This window comes from Microtus ochrogaster, linkage group LG2, assembly GCF_000317375.1.
Source record: "Microtus ochrogaster isolate Prairie Vole_2 linkage group LG2, MicOch1.0, whole genome shotgun sequence".
Classification (NCBI taxonomy): domain Eukaryota; kingdom Metazoa; phylum Chordata; class Mammalia; order Rodentia; family Cricetidae; genus Microtus; species Microtus ochrogaster.
In genome coordinates, this window is record NC_022028.1 from 33508611 (window position 1) to 33527789 (window position 19179).

General features: G+C 49.7%; 1 protein-coding gene across 1 annotated transcript in view; it reads right to left on the reverse strand.

Annotated features, from left to right (window-relative positions):
* Positions 1 to 12703: 12703 nt before the first annotated feature.
* Positions 12704 to 19179, reverse strand: part of Slc29a3 (solute carrier family 29 member 3) — a 33138-nt gene continuing 26662 nt past the window's right edge. The window contains exon 6 of the mRNA XM_013351144.2: positions 12704 to 15747. Coding sequence (XP_013206598.1) covers positions 15084 to 15747 — 664 coding nt within the window. The 3' untranslated portion in view covers positions 12704 to 15083. The remainder of the gene's footprint in view (positions 15748 to 19179) is intronic.

Genomic DNA, 19179 nt, shown 5'->3' on the forward strand with positions numbered 1-19179 from the left:
CCTCACACAAGGATGGATGCCTGTGGACACGGTCAGTGCCTGTCTCCTAGGATTTGCCATCTGCAACCACAGCAGCTGGTGGTGGCCACACCCGGCTGAATTCCGGGATGCAGTTCTGGGAAACTGGAAGCAGATGCCCTGAGCTCTGACCCATTCCAGACCCAAGCAGAGGAAGAAGCAACCACAGACTCCCTGCAGCATTATAAGGGTCAGCTGAGGCAGGGGCCTACCTCTTCATCCCCAAAGACCGGCATTGGGACGGCTCCAGCTTTGGTCTCTACAGATGTTGTGTTTCTCTGTGGGAGCCTCGGTTTCCTTATTTGTAAGATGTGGGTATGTATAACCCCTGGCCTGCCTCTCTGGATGTGAGAGAGAGGTTCTGAGATTCCTTCATTGACGGTGCAGTCCTCCAGGGTGGGTATGTAGCAGGTTGGTACAGCGCTTGACTAGCACATACAAAGTCCTAGGTTCTGTCCTCAGTGCCACATAAACCTGAAATGCTGTCACACAATTGCCTGTAATCCCTGGGAAGTGATAGCAGGGGGATCATGAGTCCGAGGACGGTCTTTGCTACATAGTGAGTTTGAAGCCAGCTTGGGCTACATGAGATCCTGTCTCAAAAACAAACCAATAACAATCAATGCCACCCATCCAGACTTAAGAGTTGTCTTGTGCCTAATGCCCGTCTTTACTGGTGCCCTGGGCACAGGATAGACAAGGGCTATCTGCTGAGGTTATCACGGAGGACACGATGGGCATCTTACATTCCAAACCCCCCCCCGCATTTGTGGGGCACAAAGGCAGGAAGAAGGGACTGGTGCCTAGGTGAACAACATCTCAGCCTCCTGCACCTTCATTTATCTCCTTCTGAGAATGGTTACCAGGCTTCTCTGGAGCCCTGCATGGTGTGTGCACATCACGCATGCATAGCATGTCACCTAGCCCTTTTGGCAAACTCAGATGCAGGCACCGTCTTGGTTTTATAGAAAATTGAGGCTCAGAAATATAAGTGGAGGAAGCTGGATTCAAACCCAGCCATGGGTTCGTTAGTTGCTAGGGGGCCATGCCTGGCCCTTATCAGATTCCATCTGACTTAACCCCACCACCACTTATGCCAGTTAGCTATTGCCTCCCAAGTTTACAGGAGAGGAAACTGAGTTTCTGGAAGGGAAAGGAGGCTCTGGGTCCTTTCCCGCCTTCCTGATGGATGCCTTGGGAGTCAAACAGATTACAGTAATCAGCTAATGCCTGCGTGGGGCTCGGAGATGAAAAGCTCTCATTGAAAGTGCTAAGTATGATGATTAAGTGGGAAGGTGGAATTAGCCTCGCAGGAGGAGCTGGCTGCAGCCACAGGAGAGGATTAGCCACTCACTGAGCACGCGAGTTTGAGAAGATACAGGTGGGCAGAGGAGGGGACGGGCCTCCAGAATGAGAGACTCTGGGGACCTGGGACCAATGGCAGAAGCAAGCGTTGACAGGGGTGGCAGTCACAGACGACACAGTGGGCCCTCAGCTCTTCATACACCCACTCACTCACCTCGTTAGCCTGTAACTACTGCGGACTTAGTGGTTCTTAGCCACTCTGCTAGGTGCCGGGAGACAGCCAAGAGCAACACAGAAAGCTCTGGAGAGACTCCCAGACATTCTAATCATGTCTCATGAAAGTGTTGCTCATTTTTAAATATTTTCTGATGGTATTGTGAGCTTTTGGGTTCTTAAGGACGATTTTTAGGGTCATTTCAAGGTTACAGCAAAATTGAAAGTACAGAGACTTCCCAATCTCACCCACCACCCACCCCCTAACCCATGCCCACAACGGTGCCCACCTATCGATACCCGCCATCAGTGACACATCGGCCACAGCTGACGGCGCTGCGGTGGCACATTATTATCACCCCAGCCCGTGGCTGACAGTCCTGGCACTCCGGGTGCCGGCACCCTGGGTGGTCTGCATTCTGTGGGTTCGGAAAAATGCATTTACGGCATGCGTGTAAGCTTATGTGTTACGAGGCCTCTATTTTTAAAGGTTATACATAGCAAGATATTTGGAAGGGAAACTAGGAGGCATCCATAGCAAGGGGTGGGAGTGCAAAGGCTAGACACATAACAGAGACAGCTGTTCCGTTGAAGCTGGATCACAGGTACATGTTGCTCACCACGCTACCCTATTTTTTTCTTTTGTAAGTGCTTCATGCTTTCCACGGTAAAAGTTTAAAATGGAAACACACAAACCTGTGTATAGTAGCAGTTGCCTGTGATCCCAGCACCTGGGGAACAGAGGGAAGAAAATTCATTGCCCATGAGTTTGAGGCCAGCTGGGTTATACTATGAAGACTCTGTTCTGCATATTTTTAAAACTTAAAAACAAAAGACAGAGGCGGGGCTGGGGATGTAGATCAGTGGTGGAGTGTTTGCCTAACACATTCGAGGCCCTGAGTTCTAGCCTCAATGCTGCAAAAACAACAACAACAAAAACCTTCGTGCAAAGAAATACTAACCTGCATAGTGTCACAAAGGGGAAGTGAACACCATGACGACTGTGAAGAGACCTCTTTTCAACTAGGGCATCAGGGCCAGCTTTTGGTAAAGTGTAGTCTTGGGTGTCCTGGTGTCAGCCACGTCTCTTTCTGTCTCTTCTCTTCCCTCAAGCACAGGGTGGTGGCGTCCTGGAGGGAAGACCTACCTTTTGGGCACTATGAGCAGCTCAGGCAGACAGCAGTAGCTCCAATTTCCCTCTTCGGCCAGGTGATGGAGGGAGGCCTCAATTGTCAGCCTCTTACCGCACACACCTGTGAGGATGCGTGCCCAACCCACCTCCCACAAGCAACCTTGTGGAAGGCAGGAGGATTCTCCCGCACATATGAGAAAAATGAGAGTCTTCTTTGTCTTAGCTCAAATGGAAAGAGTGAAAGCAACCCCAAGATGACTCCTGGAACCCTAAATCCCAAAAGGGGAGCATACCCAGCCTGCTGCTCTCAAGTGTCCGGGGCAGAAAGCAATATGTTCTCTCCAAATGCCTGAAACTCAGGCTTGGAGACTCCTGTCTGGGTCTCCTAAGAATGGTATCTGCCATATCCGGGAACCATTTATATGAACATGTGTGGTAGTCTGAATGTAATTGGCCCCCATATTCTCACAGAGAGTGGCACTACTAGGAGGTATGGACATGTCGGAGTAGGCGTGGTCTTGTTGGAGGAAGTGTATCACTGTGGGGATGGGCTTTGAGGTCTCATATATGCTCAAGCTACCCCCAAGTGTCAGACACTACTTCCTGTTGCCTTCTGATAAAGGTATAGCCAGCAGCACTATGTCTGCCTGCACGCTGCCATGCTCCCCATCACGATGATAATGGACTGAGCCTCTGAACTGTAAGAGAGCCACCCTCAATTAAATGTTTTCTTTGTAAAAGTTTATGTGGTCATGGTCTCTTCAGAGCAATAGAAACCCTAGCTAAGGCAACATGCATGCATAAATAAAAATCTACCTTGTACACCAACTTTAATAAGTGGGAAAGAACCATTTGTATTTATAGGTGAATATTTCTGCTCCCTTGTTTTACTTACATTCACTTTTTATAAAAAACAAAACCTATGAACATGGGCTGGAGAGATGGCTCAGTGGGGGCTTACCACCAAGTCTGATGACCTAAGTTTGATCAACCCAGGACCTAAGCAGTGGAAGGAGAGAACTGATTCACCTGAGTTGTCCTCTGACCTGTACACTCACGCAGTGGTACATACACATCCCCCCTAACAAAATAAATGTAAAATCCCTGTGTATCATTAATAGAGGATCAATAGCACCCGTCATAAACAGAAAACAAGAAACCTTAGAAAGACACATGACACTATGTTCAATTCCAGAGAGCAAGACCTTGAACTGGGTTTACTCCCTTAAAAAGAAAGAATCTAGACCCAGGAGATAGGTCAGTTGGTAAAATACTTGCGCAAACTTGAAGACTTGAGTTCAATCCTCAGAACCCATGTTTTTGTCGCTTAAAAGAACAACAACAAAAAAAGTCAGGCAGTGGTATGCTGTTGTTTAAAACAATCAAACAAACAAAAAAGTCCAGGCAGCAGCATGCACCTTTAATCCCAGTACTCAGGAGGAAGAGGCAGGTGGATCTCCGAGTTCGAGGCCAGCCTGGTCTACAGAGTGAGTTCCAGGACAGCCAGGGCTACACAGAGAAACCCTGTCTCAAAAACCAAAGTAAGCCGGGAGGTGGTGGCGCACGCCTTTAATCCCAGCACTCGGGAGGCAGAGGCAGGCGGATCTCTGTGAGTTCGAGACCAGCCTGGTCTACAAGAGCTAGTTCCAGGACAGGCTCCAAAACCACAGAGAAACCCTGTCTCGAAAAGCCAAAAAAAAAAAACAAAAAAAAACAAAAAAAAAAACCCCAAAGTAAATAATAAATTGGTATGGTGGTGTGCATTATAATCCCAGCACTGATGAGGGGCAGGAGAGACGAGAGCAAAGACAGGCAGGTCCGAGGGACTAGTAGGCAGAATCCTTGATCCCCAGCCAATGAGATATCCACTCTGCCTCAGAGAAGTGGGGGAAGAACACAGATTTTTAAGACGGGGCCAGAAGAACTAGAACGTTTCTCCTGTGGATAATTCAGACACTAGAAAACAAGCTACCATCTCCATGCGATGATGCTATGATTCTGGGTTTAGTTCTCTCCCAGGAGTCACTCAGGCACAGCCAGATGCTGACTCTCCATGCAGGGAAATAGTGACCAGAATAGGCATTGAACAGTCCAGTTCTCACATCCACGTTCCAGCATCTCCAATGGTTCTCTTAGGCCTGTGCATCTAGTGAGAACTATGGGGTGCACCCCAGTGAGTTCATCACAGACATCTCACTTAACCCCGTACCACCTTGCTCGCCATCAGAGCCACCTCTGGTACCTCGGTTACAGGGGAGATGGTCCGCAGAATTTGATGGGCACCTGTTGGATATTGTAGCTCATGTCTGTCACCCCAGCACTTGGAGGATAAGTCAGGAGGATTTCTATCAATTTTAGGCCAGGACTGGAGCAAGATGCTGTCTCAACAAAGAGACTAGTATGTGACAGGTACCCAAAGCCATTCACCTGCCTCTGCGGCATCTTCGAGAACCCAGGAAGGAAGTCACTGTTCCCATCCGGCTTTCTTAGGCAAATCACTCAACTTCCAGAGCAGAGTCTGTGTTTCCAAAAGGGGTGTCCAAAGAGGGAGAAGATGCTGGGGAAGGGTTCACATGTGCAGTAAGATGTGGTAATGGTGCCATGGGTTGAGGAAGTGCGGGAGATCTAGGTTCTGCTTAGAAGGGACCCCACCATGTGTGATGAAGTCATTGGCTGATATCTTCCACCCACTGACCTTCCCCCTCACCGAACACCACCCCCTGCGCCCCCCAGAGGAAATGAGGGCTGGCAGGGACCAAGTAGCAGCACTCCGGCTTCCCGGTTGGACACACAAATACCAGGATGGTACCAGCGGCTTTTCTCAGTGTCACTGAGCCTCCTGTGTCGACCAACTCAAGGGAACTTTGTTCTCTTTCTGTGAATGAACTCAGATACCACTAAAAGGCAAATGGCAACCAGTCATAGCCAAGGGAGATCTACAGTCTCTGCCCACCGTCGGCCTTGGATGTCCCTAGAGCAGCGGTTCTCAATCTATGGGTCAAGACCCCTTTGGAGGTCAAACAACCCTTTCTCGGGGGTCACATATCAGATATCCTGCATCTTAGACCTTTACATTACGATTCATAACAGTAGTAAAATTACAGTGATGAATTAGCAACGAAAATAATTTTATGGTTGTGGGGGATCACAACATGAAGAACAGTGTGGTGGCGCATGCCTTTAATCCCAGCACTCGGGAGGCAGAGACAGGCGGATCTTTGTGAGTTCGAGGCCAGCCTGGTCTACAAGAGCTAGTTCCAGGACAGGCTCCAAAGCTACAGAGAAACCTTGTCTTGAAAAACCAAAATAAATAAATAAATAAATAAATAAATAAATAAATAAATAAATAAATAAATAAGGGCTGCAGCATTAGGAAGGTTGAGAACCACTGACCTAGAGGAAAAGAAGCATTCGAGGAAGAGAAGAAAGGTCTTGCACAAGTCTCTGCTAATCTCCAGTAATCCTGGATACGCTCTCTAACAAGGTCCAGCTCTGCACATCTGGAAAGAGCAGAGAGGAAAATGACCAAGCGGGAACAAGAGCTGTGCCTGCCTCCAAGGGAGAAGAACTGAAACCTCTGGTAATGCAAAGATTTTCAGAACACAGACAAGAGTACACACAGAAGCCTCTGGAGCCATGGACCCCACTGTGTGACTCACAAAGCCTGTGGCACACGTGCCTCCTCCCACCCTGACATACAAGCCCTTACAACAAGCTAGAAGGTTGAGTTTGTTTAAATAGTCTCTGGCTTCTCAGAGCTCAGTTCTGCATCTAGAAGGGTCTCTTAGGCATACTCATGGATGTCCCAACCTACTCCACCCATCCCTAGACCTCCTCCATGCCTGGGAGAGCCCTGCACAGCCTGCCCATAGGGATATACGTATAGGACAAGGCCTTCTCTGGCCCTCATCACAGGTTCACACCTTTGGCGAGGGACTCAGGTGTCCCAGGGCACTAGAGTATGCTGCAGCGTGGGAGAGGGTTGTGGGTTCCAGGCTGTCATGTCCCTTTGGTCCTACAACTCTGCCCAGGGGATAAGATACAACTATCTCTGAGGGCTTGTGTTAATTTTATCTTCTCATTGCTGTGATCAAATGCTTGACAAAAAGGTACATTAAGGAAGTGCTGGTGTTGGCTTCTGGCTTGAGGAGATGCAGTCCACCCTGCTGAGGAAGGAATGGCTGCAGGAATGGGAGGCAACTAGTCTTACTGCCGCTGTAGTCAGGAAACAGAAATAAATGCTGGTGCCCAGCTCACTTTCTCCTTCATGTCCAGTCCCCAGCTTAGGGGATGGTGCCGCCCTCACTGGGGATGCATCTTCCCTCCTCAGGGGAGCCTTCCTCAAATCATTCTCACAGACATGCCCAGAGGTGCGTCTCCTAGGTGAGCCCAAATCCAGGAAAACTGACGACGAAGATGAACCATCCAATGGCCCTGTGACCACAGCATGAGCTAGAAAGCCCTTACACACTTTGTGGTCCATAAGATGTCCGGACATGATCAGAATTTTCAAGTATGCAAGACTAACAATCCAGGATCCTGGGGCTTCAGAGGTTGGTGACTCATCCAGCATCCCCAAATTCTAAACTTCCCTGATTCTTACATTTCCAGACTCAAAGTGGCTGAGCTTTATCCACAGGGTGGAAGGAGTGGGGGGCAGGGGAAGGAGTGGATCACTTCCCACCTCCTCACAACAGCCAAGAGGCACCGAGCCCTAAACTGGCATCAACTGGCCTGGCATGTTGGGAGCACCTGACCTCCCACTCTGTCCCTGGGAGTTTAATAAGCAGAAGACGAGCTCCAGACATCTCTTTTCAGAAAGCGGACTTTAAAGAAGCGAGGCCAGACTTCTGCATTTTTAGTCCACGGGTCATTATTAGAAACTGCAGAAGGTTCGGTTTCTGTTTCAGAGAGTGTCTGCTGAGTGGCGATGGCTCATTTCCCTCTTTGAGTTTCAGCAAAGACTCAGCAAAATGAGAAACACTGAGCCTCACCTCAGCAGCTAATGAGCTCCACAGAGCAGGTAAGAGGTGTGACCCCCTCTCACCGCAGGAGGTGGCCCTGCACCCTGCCCGCCCCGAGTTCCAGCCGATGCCTGCCAGGAGTGAGATCACAGCTCTGCATCTAGACTTGCCCCTCAGTCCCCACCCTTCCTCAGCCCCCCCCCCTCAGGCTTCAGGTGAGAGGGGAACAGGTGGAAGGGTGCCGGTGGAGAAGAAAAGCCATGGGGCATGGCACATGAAGAGGCAGGACTTGGCAGTTGGAATTCAGAGGCCACCTGAGTCTGTGACTGTGTCTGCAGAAGGCTGACTGGTCCTGAATGCATCGGCTCCTTCAAGGACTTTCCAGGTGAGCCCTCAGCTAGAACAGGAGCAGATGAAGTCCTTTCCATGCCTCCCGGGCCAGGGGCAAACTCCTGACAAGCCCTCATCCATCTTTTGGAGAACGGTGGTTCTCCTCAGGCAGCATTAGTGACACCCAGAAACTTGTCATCCCACCTCTGCTACGAAATGGGGCCCTGCGGGTGGATTAGGCCCTCTGTATTCTAGCAAGTGCTTCGGAGGCTTCTGATGAGACCTGCTGCTGTGGGAACGGCCACAGACTGGAGGCCAGCAGCCAGGGCTTCAACTTCGGCTGCCTCTGCTGCCTCTGCTGCCTCCAGCTGCATGCCTGTGGCTCCACGTTGGCGCCTCTGAAGTGTCCACGCTATTGCTTGCTCTAGGTGGGATGCAGTATCTGACAGTTCCTTGTTTCTCAGACATCAAACCAGACAGGTGACTTCAAACAGGCCACGGGAGGATGCCACGGGGGCACCTACCAGGCTCTTTCAGATTCAAAGCTTCTGCCTGGGCCAGAGCCGCTTCCTACAGTGTGTGGGAGGTGACTGGATCTTAGCATTTGGCCAGAACTGAAACTTTCAGGAGATTTGCTTCACCCTCTAGTTTCCCTAGAGAGCGTCCTTGTAGCTTTGAGAGCAGAGAGCAGACTCGCTCTCCCGCGATGTCCCCTGCCAGCCCTGCCAGTCAAGGCTCTGGACCTAGGTCATCACCTTGTCTCAATTGTTCCTCCTTACAGAACCAGTGCTGAGGAGGACAAGTGACCCTCTAGCCTGGGTGACCAGCCATGTGTGGATCAACTCAATCTTTACAAAAAGCCATGGAGACAGCCACACAAGGAGCCAGAGCTACCGAGGTGTGTCCAATGTCATTGAACAACTGGAAGGACTCAGGCTCAAAGTCATTCTTGAGCAGAAGCCTAGCCACGTAGGTTACAGGAGCCTGGTGCCCAGGCACACTGGCACTATGCCCCATCGTTGACTCTTTTATGATCTGGTGAAAGCCGTGATGCCTATCCCAAGAGAAGCAAAGGCACTACTTTGTGCCCATAACCACAGGGGTTCCATGGCTTCCTCATCCTACCCAGGAACCCCAGATTAAGACCCAAATGAGGCAGGAAGCATGATGCCCAGGGTACTAGAGTGCTCTGTCCCCGGTAACATACTTTCTCCAGCAAGAATGAACTTCCTAAACATTCCAACAGCGGCATCAAATGGGGACCAAGTATTTAAGCATCTGAACCTATTGGGGACATTGTCATTCAAACCACTACACTCCACCCTTTGGGCCTCACAGAGCTCAGAGCCACATCACAGTGCAGTCTTCACTGTACAGCAGGGTGCTGCCACTCTAGCCATGAGCTTGCCTGATACCCATTACTGCATCAGCATCACCCAGGAATGCTCTAATATCCAGGCCTTGTATAACCCAACCCCCACTTCTTTTTCTCCCTGAACCATCACTAGAATTGCTTCTAAAGGTGTGTTTGTGGCAATATAGGACTTTTCTACCATGTCCTACAAAACTCTCTTTGCCCCTACTCCTAGCCCAGTTCTTATGAATATGTGTATGTGAGTGTTCAAGTGTGTGTGTGTGTGTGTGTGTGTGTGTGTATGGGTGCTGTGAGCATGTGTGCATGCAGGCCAGGGGGCAACCTTGAAACCACCCATTTTCCTCTTTGAGAGACAGAGTCCCTCACTGGCCTGGAACTTGCCGCACAGGTAGGTTGGTTGGCCTGCGGACCCTGTGGACCTGCCGGTTTCTGCCTCCATGGTGCTAGGGTGACAAATGTTCTGAGGGAGGCCCGCATTGTCATAACTCAGGTCCTTGTGCTCACACGGCAAGCGCTTTAGCCACTGTGTTTACCTCCCTGCCATCCAGAGCCCGGAATAAAAGTGCCTAGCCTTGCAGCACCTCATTTCCAGTGCCCATTTCTGCCTCTGCCTACTCACATAAAATCAAACAAACCACAGCGTGGACTTAGGGGCTTCTGAACAATAGAAAGATATGCCTTACCATTCTGAAGACCAGGAAGTCCAACACTAAGGCTGCGGAGGTTTCGTCCTGGCATCTGCTCCCCACTTCACCGATGACCATCTTCTTCCATGATCCTCACTGGAGAGTATGGGGGCTCTCCTGGGCTTCTTTCCATCAGCCACTGATCCCATTCATGAGGACTCTACCTCCTTTAGGCAATCACCTTTGAGATTCCCAACCTCCTGACACCATTGAATTGGGGGTTAGGGTTTCCATCTATGAGTAGGGGCCACATTCCATCTAGGGCACCAGGTGCTAGTCTGATGTAGTTTGTGCATGACCATTGTCTTACAATGGCTGTGCAAGAGGTTTCATGACAGTCACAGTGACAGATTGAGAAACAAGAGGTGGACACTGAACTGGCCCATCACATGGCCAGGAAGAGGAGAGAGTGCAAATCCACACCACTGGACTGTACGATGGCCAAGTTCTTGTCCTGAGGATGGGGACCTGTTTTTTTTTTGTTGTTGTTGTTGTTGTTGTTGTTTGTTTTGTTTGTGCTCTTGGTGCAGACAACCATTTCCTAGCTTAGGCTTAGCAATGTGAATGAGGTGGCTTGTCTGTGGGTCAGAATGAGCGGCAGCTCAGCTCCCATGTCTCCTGACTCCAGGCTGGGCGTGTCTGGGAGGCAGACCCAGAATTGGATGTGTTGGCATAGACAGCTGCCACCAGGCCTGGAGCTGAGCGGGGGTGAGTACTGAGCACTGGGCAAACTACGGCCACTCAGAGGGAAGTTCCTGGGCATTGCAACAAGCTGACTAAGCAGCAAAAAGTGGAAGAAAACCAAGTTTGCTGAGGGCTGAGAACATGTCATCTTTGCCACCATCATTCGGAGTCAAGCTCAGAGCAGGCTAATTGGTGGTCACCGTCTGAAGCAAAGGGTACTCATATATCTATCATGTGGCTGAGGCTGGGCGGGGGGAGCAGGGAGCTGTGTACCTGCCGACAGTGCCTGTAACGTGTGCTGCCATGTCCAGTGTGGGGGAGATGGGAAGTGGGCATGTCACACTGTGACTGTCATGGGACTGACTGCTGTCCTTAGAGACAATGAATTGAGATACAGGAAGGCTGACTTGCAGCCTAGTGAGTGTGAAACTTTTTTATACCCACACTGTTTCCCACGTTCCACTGCCCATGCTGGAGTGACAGACATGGCAGTGGCTGGTATGGTGGAGGAAGGGCACACGGGAGAAAATCGGCCAGTGCCTTAGCAATCTCAGATCCTTTGCCCAGCAAGTAGATAAGGATGTGCTCTGGGCTGGGGCAGGATTGAAGTGGCCCCTGGCCAGCAGGGATCTAACCAGCTCATCTCTCAGTTCAACTTAGTCAGCAGCAGGCCAGGGTTCTGAGCAATATATCCAGATGGCAGACAATGGCAAAGAGCAACGGACATAAAGATCCAAGGAGGAAAAGGCAGTTAAGCCTACTGCTTGGGAGGCTGAGGCAGAAGAATCTTGAGTTTGAAGCCAAGCTGGGCTTTCATAGTACACCCTCTCTCAAGGACACAAAACCATGGAGAAAGTTCAAGATGAACCAGGAGAGAGAGAGAAAGAGAGAGAGAGAGAGAGAGAGAGAGAGAGAGAGAGAGAGAGAGAGAGAGAAGGGTGGGTAAGGACTTGTGAGTCTAGGAAGAACTAGGTTTGATTTCTAACTACGCTATTTATTAGCTGAGAGACCCTGGGAAAGCTGCTTAATCTCTCTGAGCCTTACTGAGTTCATCTACAGCTTAAGACAGGAGACCTACATAGAAGAATCCCCTGTACAGCAACATTCCTGAATGTCCGAACTGCTTATCCAAGGACACTGTGGTCAGAAGACTCAAGACTGGGAGAAAGGCAGCTAATCCCATGCACCGCTCACAGCCTGAAGTCCTGTGTCTGCCCCCGCCTGGAACTGCACTTTTCTTCCCCCTCCCCTCTCTGAGAAGGATGGCTCTTTGGGAATACACCCACTCAGGTGAGTCCCAAGGCGATAACCCTGCCAGCTATACCCAGAGTGGGCATGGATTCATCCCTCTGTCTGGACGCTGTCAAACCACAGTTGACACCACCTTCCCATCCACTCAGATGCTACCCTTGTCCCTGAGAGCTACCCCTTCACCAGAGCAAGGAAGAACAGTCCACCCCTGCCACAAACACACACACACACACACACACACACACACACACACACACACCACGCTGCTGCTTTGCTTTAACCATATGGCCCACTTCTAGCATACCCAAGGTTGGAGTGAGTCACCAGTTAGACCCACATCCCAAACCATCCACAGCACACAGCATTACAAGGGTCAGGGAAGGGGGGTGGACAGGAGAAGGGGGGATGAAAGGTAAGGTTGTTTTTTTTCTCTTCTTTGTTTTGATGTGGGTCCCCTCTGTACACTGTGAATACCATTGGTTAAAGAACTTCCCTGTGCATGGAAGAGAGGTAGGTGGAGAAAACTAAACTGAATGCTGGGAGACAGAAGGAGGAGTTAGTGAGAAGCCATGTAGCCCCACCGGAGACATATGCTGGGACTTTACCCGCTATGCCACAGCCACGTGGCGATACACAGATTAATAGAAATGGGTTAAATTAAGATGTAAGAGGTAGCCAATAAGAAGCTAGAGCTAATGGACCAAGCAGTGATTTAATTAATACAGTTTCTGTGTGGTTATTCCAGGCGTCTGGGCAGCTAGGAAACGAACAAGCGGCCTTCTTACTACATTTGTTTTGTTTTTTACTAGGTTCAAATTTAGAAACCCCCTCAAGGGTGTCTTCTCCCATCCTTCAGTTGGAACAGGAGTGTGAAGCAGAAGACGGCAGGGAGCATAAGCTGATGCCACTGGGGGGGATTACAATGCCTCCCATTTAATCAGCATCTACAGGACCCCCAGCCCATGCTCCTCCATCGGCTCATGGCTCAGAGAGTAACCATGACTGGGGATGAGCTCTTCTCTGTCTGCAGGAACCTTGAGAAAGGACACTTGGTGTGCTGAAGTGTCATGGTTCCCAAGCCAGAGGAATTCTCCCAGAGGAATGGTCTCTCAGGAGCCCTTGTCATCTGTCAGACCAGTACTCGGCATCCATGTCACTCCACACATATTGAATGTGAGGGTACATAGTCTCCTGGGTGGGGTGACAGAGTCTGGAGGTCCTCTTCTGAGACTGCCCCAACTGCAACTGCCAGGAACTGAACCAGAACAAAGCAACCCCACTTTCTGCTGAGCAAGGGTCAGCACTACACTGACATCTCAAAACCCAAGACAGCAAAAGTGACAGCTGGCCCAGCTGGGCAACACCTTAGGCAGGACCTCTTTCTGCCCACCCTCACCTCACATGCTTCCTCCCTCTCTGGTAGTTGTATGATCTTTAGGATGTACAGACAGTGGGCTGGTGGAGGAGGGAGTCCCTGCCTCTCTCCTGAGGTCACAGCTGTCTGAACCTGTTGCCCCAAGCAAGGTCACAAGCCTACACTCTAGAAGGGCTTGCTGCTAGCCTCCTCTGGCTCAGCATGGAAGGGGCTCACTCTTACTGATTCTTCAATAGGATGATGGCTGATCTCCATTGTCTATGAGGCTAGACTTAGAATTGCCATGGAAACACACGTGTCTGCTAGGATGTTTCCGGAGGAATACAACTAAGAAGAGAAGACCTGCCCTAGATGTGGGCAGCACAGTTTCAACACGTGGACCAAGGTCTGGACTGTGCACACAAGGTGATCAGCCAGCCACTTTCACATCTACTGCTGTGCCTTTCCCACCCTGATGACAGGGACTGGGTCCCCTTAAGACTGAGCCAGCAGAAACCCTTTCTTCCTTAAGCTGCTTTAGTTGGGTATTTTGTTACAGCAACAGGGAAAGGTAGTGCGCCCCAAGCCCTTGGAGGTTCTTGGACCTGTCCCTACATCCCTCCAAATCATCCAATCTTAGCACACTCTTTTCTGCCACCACATCAACTGATGGAGATATCAACAAAGCTCACATCGAGAACCCCAGTATTTATTATGCCCTTGAACCAAGAGCCCCAACAGGCTGTAAACATGACTGTCAAAAAGACTTCCCCTGCCCTAAACAGGCTACAGAGTCACAGGGTCCTCATCTGGGGACCAGCCTACCAGGCTCAGTCCCTGACACAGAGAGAATTCAGGAGAACCAGGCCTCAAGCAGGGAGGGTTAGGAAGCCTGCTTTGTAGGGCTTTCCAGATGGCTGGTCAACTCTCAACCACGGAACCCCGGGGATCAGCTCATACTTGGGCTCTAAGTCTAAGCACTGGCAATTGCAGAGAGGACCTCAAATCCAGGAGTCTCTTTCAGTATAGGGACCACTAAAGATTCTCTCCCTCCCACCCTGTTGTCAGTTGGAAAGAATGAGACTGGGTCCTGACCTGTGACAGCACTGGTTAGACACTTCTTAATAATAAGTTAGGCTACTTATTAGCCACAATATACCCTCTCTTTACAACTGTATTTTTTTTTTTGAGACAGTGTCTCATGTAGCCCAGTTTGGCCTCAAACTCCCTATGTATCTGAGGACGACCATGAACTTCTGACCCTCCTGCTTCCACCTCTCAAGTGCTGGGATTACAGGCTTTCACTAACACGTCCAGTTTATGCAGTGCTAGGGATAGGAGTCAGGGCTCTGTGAACGTGAAACAAACACTGTGTCCTAGCTACAATTGTATCCTTCAAATGGCTCTGGAGTGTTCTCTTGATGTGTTTGGAATGTCTCAGGGGTTTTTGTTTGTTTTAGCTTATTTTTTGAGATAGGTTTTCACTGTGTAGCCAGACTGGCCTCGAACTCGCAGCAATCCTCCAGCTCAGCCTCCTGAATGCTGAGATTACAGGTACGAGCCACCTAGCTGGTCTATGTCTGGAATGCCATCCTGTGCAAGGATGTGGCTCAAAAGCACCCTTAGAGAAAGGCAGCCTGAGTGGGCTCTGCTCTGCACCAAACGAAACACCAGCCCTTTGCTTAACACTATCTGAGACCTCGGCTCGCCCTGTGCATCTGTCTCCCAAGGGCCCAAGCCTCACGCAGTACCCACATTCTTGCTGCCCCTCCTAGATAAAGTGTTCAAGAAGGGCTGCACAGGCAGAACCCAGCATCAAGCCCACACACATATAGAAAGACATCACCACACCGGTGGCCTCAGCCAGCTCCCGGGGCACGATCTTGGGCCCGTAGATGAGAACCAGTGTGCTGAGGTAACCATTACTGAGCCCCAGCAGGCAGGTGAAGAGCACCGGGTAGATGTCGGACTGGAAAAGCACTACAGTCAGGTGTGATCGTGGCTGGTAGTTACAGAGCAGGAAGAGGGGCACGAGGCAGACACGCAACAGTGCCAGTCCGGGGAGCACCTTGCTCCGAGGACCTGGTACCTGGATCCAGGCTGTGACCTGTCGGCCACAGAGGTCGGCAAAGTTGAAAAGGAGGAAGACGGTGAGGGGCACAAAAAACTTGGAGGTCCACGGAGAGCCGGTGCCCTTGTGCATGGACTGGATGTTGGTGGAGATGGCAGGGAAGATGAGGGCAGTGACAAAGTAGAGGAAGACAGTACAGAACCCAAGGCCGGCTGTCTTCTTCAGGATAGGTCCCAGGGGTGGCGTGTGCACCAAGTGTATCACTCCTGACCCAGGGCCTACCGAGGAGTCACCGGGAGTGTCCTGTGATGGGTCGTCTTCACCCGAAACCACGTGGACTGGGGCAACCGGCCTCATGTAGTACCTGTAGAGGGACAGTGACAGTCAATGGGTCACTACAGAGCCCATCATTCAGCAACTCCAGGGACACAGAAGGGGAGGCCTGGGAATCTGCTTAACCACTGCGGGACTCAGAATAGCCCTCAGAGATCCAGCAGGCAAAGCCTAAGCCCTGGGAGTCTCTCGTCCAGAATCTCACAACATGATATGGAAGGGACAGGTTGTTAGAGATGGCCTGTGTTCTCTCTAGCCAGCCTGCCAGACTGGACCCCAGTCCCTGGATCAGAGGTGGTGACCATACCATGAACAGGGACAGGAAACTACCCAGGATCACTGCACAGTGAGTGGAGGCTCCAGCCTGGTTTTATTTTATGTTGGAAAGGAGAGGTTTAAGTAAATAAAAAAATCAGAACTAGCTGGGCGGTGGTGGCACACACTTTAGTTCAAGGCCAGCCTGGTCTATAAGAGTTAGTGCCAGGACAGTCAGGGCTGTTACACAGAGAAACACTGTCTCAAAAAAGAAAAAGAAAGAAAGAAAGAAAGAAAGAAAGAAAGAAAGAAAGAAAGAAAGAAAGAAAGAAAGAAAGAAAGAAGAAATATAAAATGTAAGCAGAGTGTGATGGCTCAGGCCTGCAAACCCTGGCACTTGGGAGGCTGAGACAGAAGGATTGCAATGAGTCTGGGACCTGTCTCTTATACAGTGAGCTCCTGTCTCCAAACCAAACAACTAAAATGGTGTGGCTGAGGGGTAACAGGGTATGGGGTGTGGGAGTATGGCTCAGTTAGTAGGGTGCTTGCTTAGCATCTTGAGGCCCTAAATTTGATCCACAGGACCATATAAACCAGACAAGGTAGCTCATATGTAATCCTGGCACTTAGGAAGTAGACGCAGAGGAGACGGAAATTCAAAGTTATTCTTAGCTACACAGTGAATTGAAGCCAGCCTAGGCTACACAGTCCATTCCAGGGTAGCCACAGAATGAAACCCTGTCTCAAAAAATAAGCAAAAATGCCCCCCCAAATCTCTGAGAAATTTTACATAAGTACATACACACACACACACGTGCACACACACAGATGGTGGATGCATACACAGATTTCTGAACATGGAGTCCAGCTATAAAGATCTTAAGACTTCAGCCACAGTGCCCAACTAAATTTTACAAATAACACACAACAGTCTAGGTCACGCATCCCAGTCCTCATAAGCACATACCCATCACAGTCTGAAGAACACTAACTTGTGGCCATCCTGTCACACACAGGGCCCTATGCCCTCCCTCTGTCCTTGTACACAGCTTAGCATACACTAAACTGCTCCCCTACAGATGACTCTCAGGTTGGTCCAGCCTTTCAGGACTGCCAGTCCCCAGGGCAGAGTATAATCTACACACACACACACACACACACACACACACACACACACGGTCACACATTCCCTAGCATTTTGGCAGGGTTTTTCTAGAAAAGACCAGTGGATTCAAAGGTGGAGAGAAGAAACTTCTTTTTTTTTTTCTTTTTTTTTAAAAAAGATTTATTTATTTATTATGTATACAATGTTCTGTCTATATGTATGCTTACAGGCCAGAAGAGGGCACCAGATCTCATTACAGATGGCTGTGAGCCACCATGTGGTTGCTGGGAATTGAACTCAGGACCTCTGGAAGAGCAGTCAGTGCTCTTAACCTCTGAGCCATCTCTCCAGCCCCCGAGAAGAAATTTCTTTAAGTCCTCTGACATCCCTATGTACACCATGGTACCCACACCACACACACCACACACAAGCACACACACACACTCATCATGTATACATGATAATAATATAATTTTTAACAAAAATTAAAAATAGTATTGATAGAAAGAAGCCAGGCACAGCGGTATACACCTGTGATCACAGCCCCTGGAAGTTCAAGGTCATCTTCCAGCACCTTGCAATCTCAAGGAGACCCCAGCTCAATGGAAAAACAAAACAAAACAAAGAAAATACACTTTTGCTACTACTAAAAATATAATACACAAAAACTAGAATACAATTCTGTTGAATAGAAACTGCCCTTTAGATAGGAAGTACCACTTATCTGTGCTCTGTCCCTTGCAAGCTCTGAGCAAAGTGACTTGCTCTGTGACAGCACATATTTCATCCTTTTAAAATTCTGATCACTGAGCCAGGCAGTGATGGTGCACGTCTTTAATCCCAGCACTTGGGAGGCAGAGGCAGGCAGATCTCTGTGAGTTTGAGGCCAACCTGGTCTACAAGAGCTAGTTCCAAGACAGGGCCCAAAGCTACAGAGAAACCCTGTCTCAAAAAAAAAAAAACAAAAAACCACACCAAAAAAAAAAAATTCTGACTACTGTAAACTCATGATGTTGGTTTACTGACTGTATTCATCAGGGTTCACTGCTAGAGGAACAGAACTACACACACACGCACGCACGCACGCACGCACATAGAAAGAACATGTTACAATGGTTGTAATATATACCTTATAGAACTCAGCGCCACAAACCCAGGGATAGCACCACCTACAACAGGCTGGGTCCTCTCTGTCAATCACTAATTAAGAAAATGCTTTACTGCTAGATTCTATGGAGGCATTTTCTCAACTAAGGTTTCCTCCTTTCAGATAACTCTAGCTTATGTCAAGTTGACATAAGACTAGGCAGCACAGGAGGACTGGAAGCTGAAGCCAGGGTTCTCAGTTCATAACTGAGAGCAGCCAAGCCAGTGGTGGGGTCATCTGTATGACTCTGAGCTCGTTGGCAGCTCCTGAACCCGCACTGGGAGCTCCCCTGAAGTCAGTATAGACCTCTAAGTTCAACCCTCTACAAGTCCCAGTCCATGTGTGAGTTTCTACAAACATGATTCCTGGCCCAGGTTTAATCAGCCAAGGTATAGATGCTAGATGCTTTATGAACAACAGGGTCCCAGGAGGCCCAGCTGGATGTTTTCGGTCTGCCCAGGTGGACTGATAAACACCATCTGGTGGAGGTAGTATTGGGGTGTGATGAAAGCAGGGGCTGTGAGGACTTTCAAGATGTCATTCCACTCAGGGACGAAGGAATGAAATGAGAAGAGACCCTCAAGGCCTTACAACCACCCTGGGAAAAGCCCTAAGGTTAACTATCACAGGAGGGCTGCTTGATCACCCATCCTTTACCTCCTAAGTGTTAGGATAACAAACAAGTATGGGCCACCACGCCTGGTGTGTGTAGGGCTGGGGGTCGAACCCAGGGTTTTATGCTTTCAAGGCAAGCACTCTACCAACTTAGTTCCAATTCTCAGTCCCAGCTTCAGTTTTCGAGAGCAGCAGAAAACACAAAAGACACAGGCGCAACTTGTGAGAAACCGGGGAGCCCGCTGGCAGTGAGCTGAAGGTAGAAGTCTGGAGTCCTGTTCACCTTGGCTCTGCTACCGCCTGCCTCCCTGACCCCTGGCCTCCTAATTTGCACATGGAAA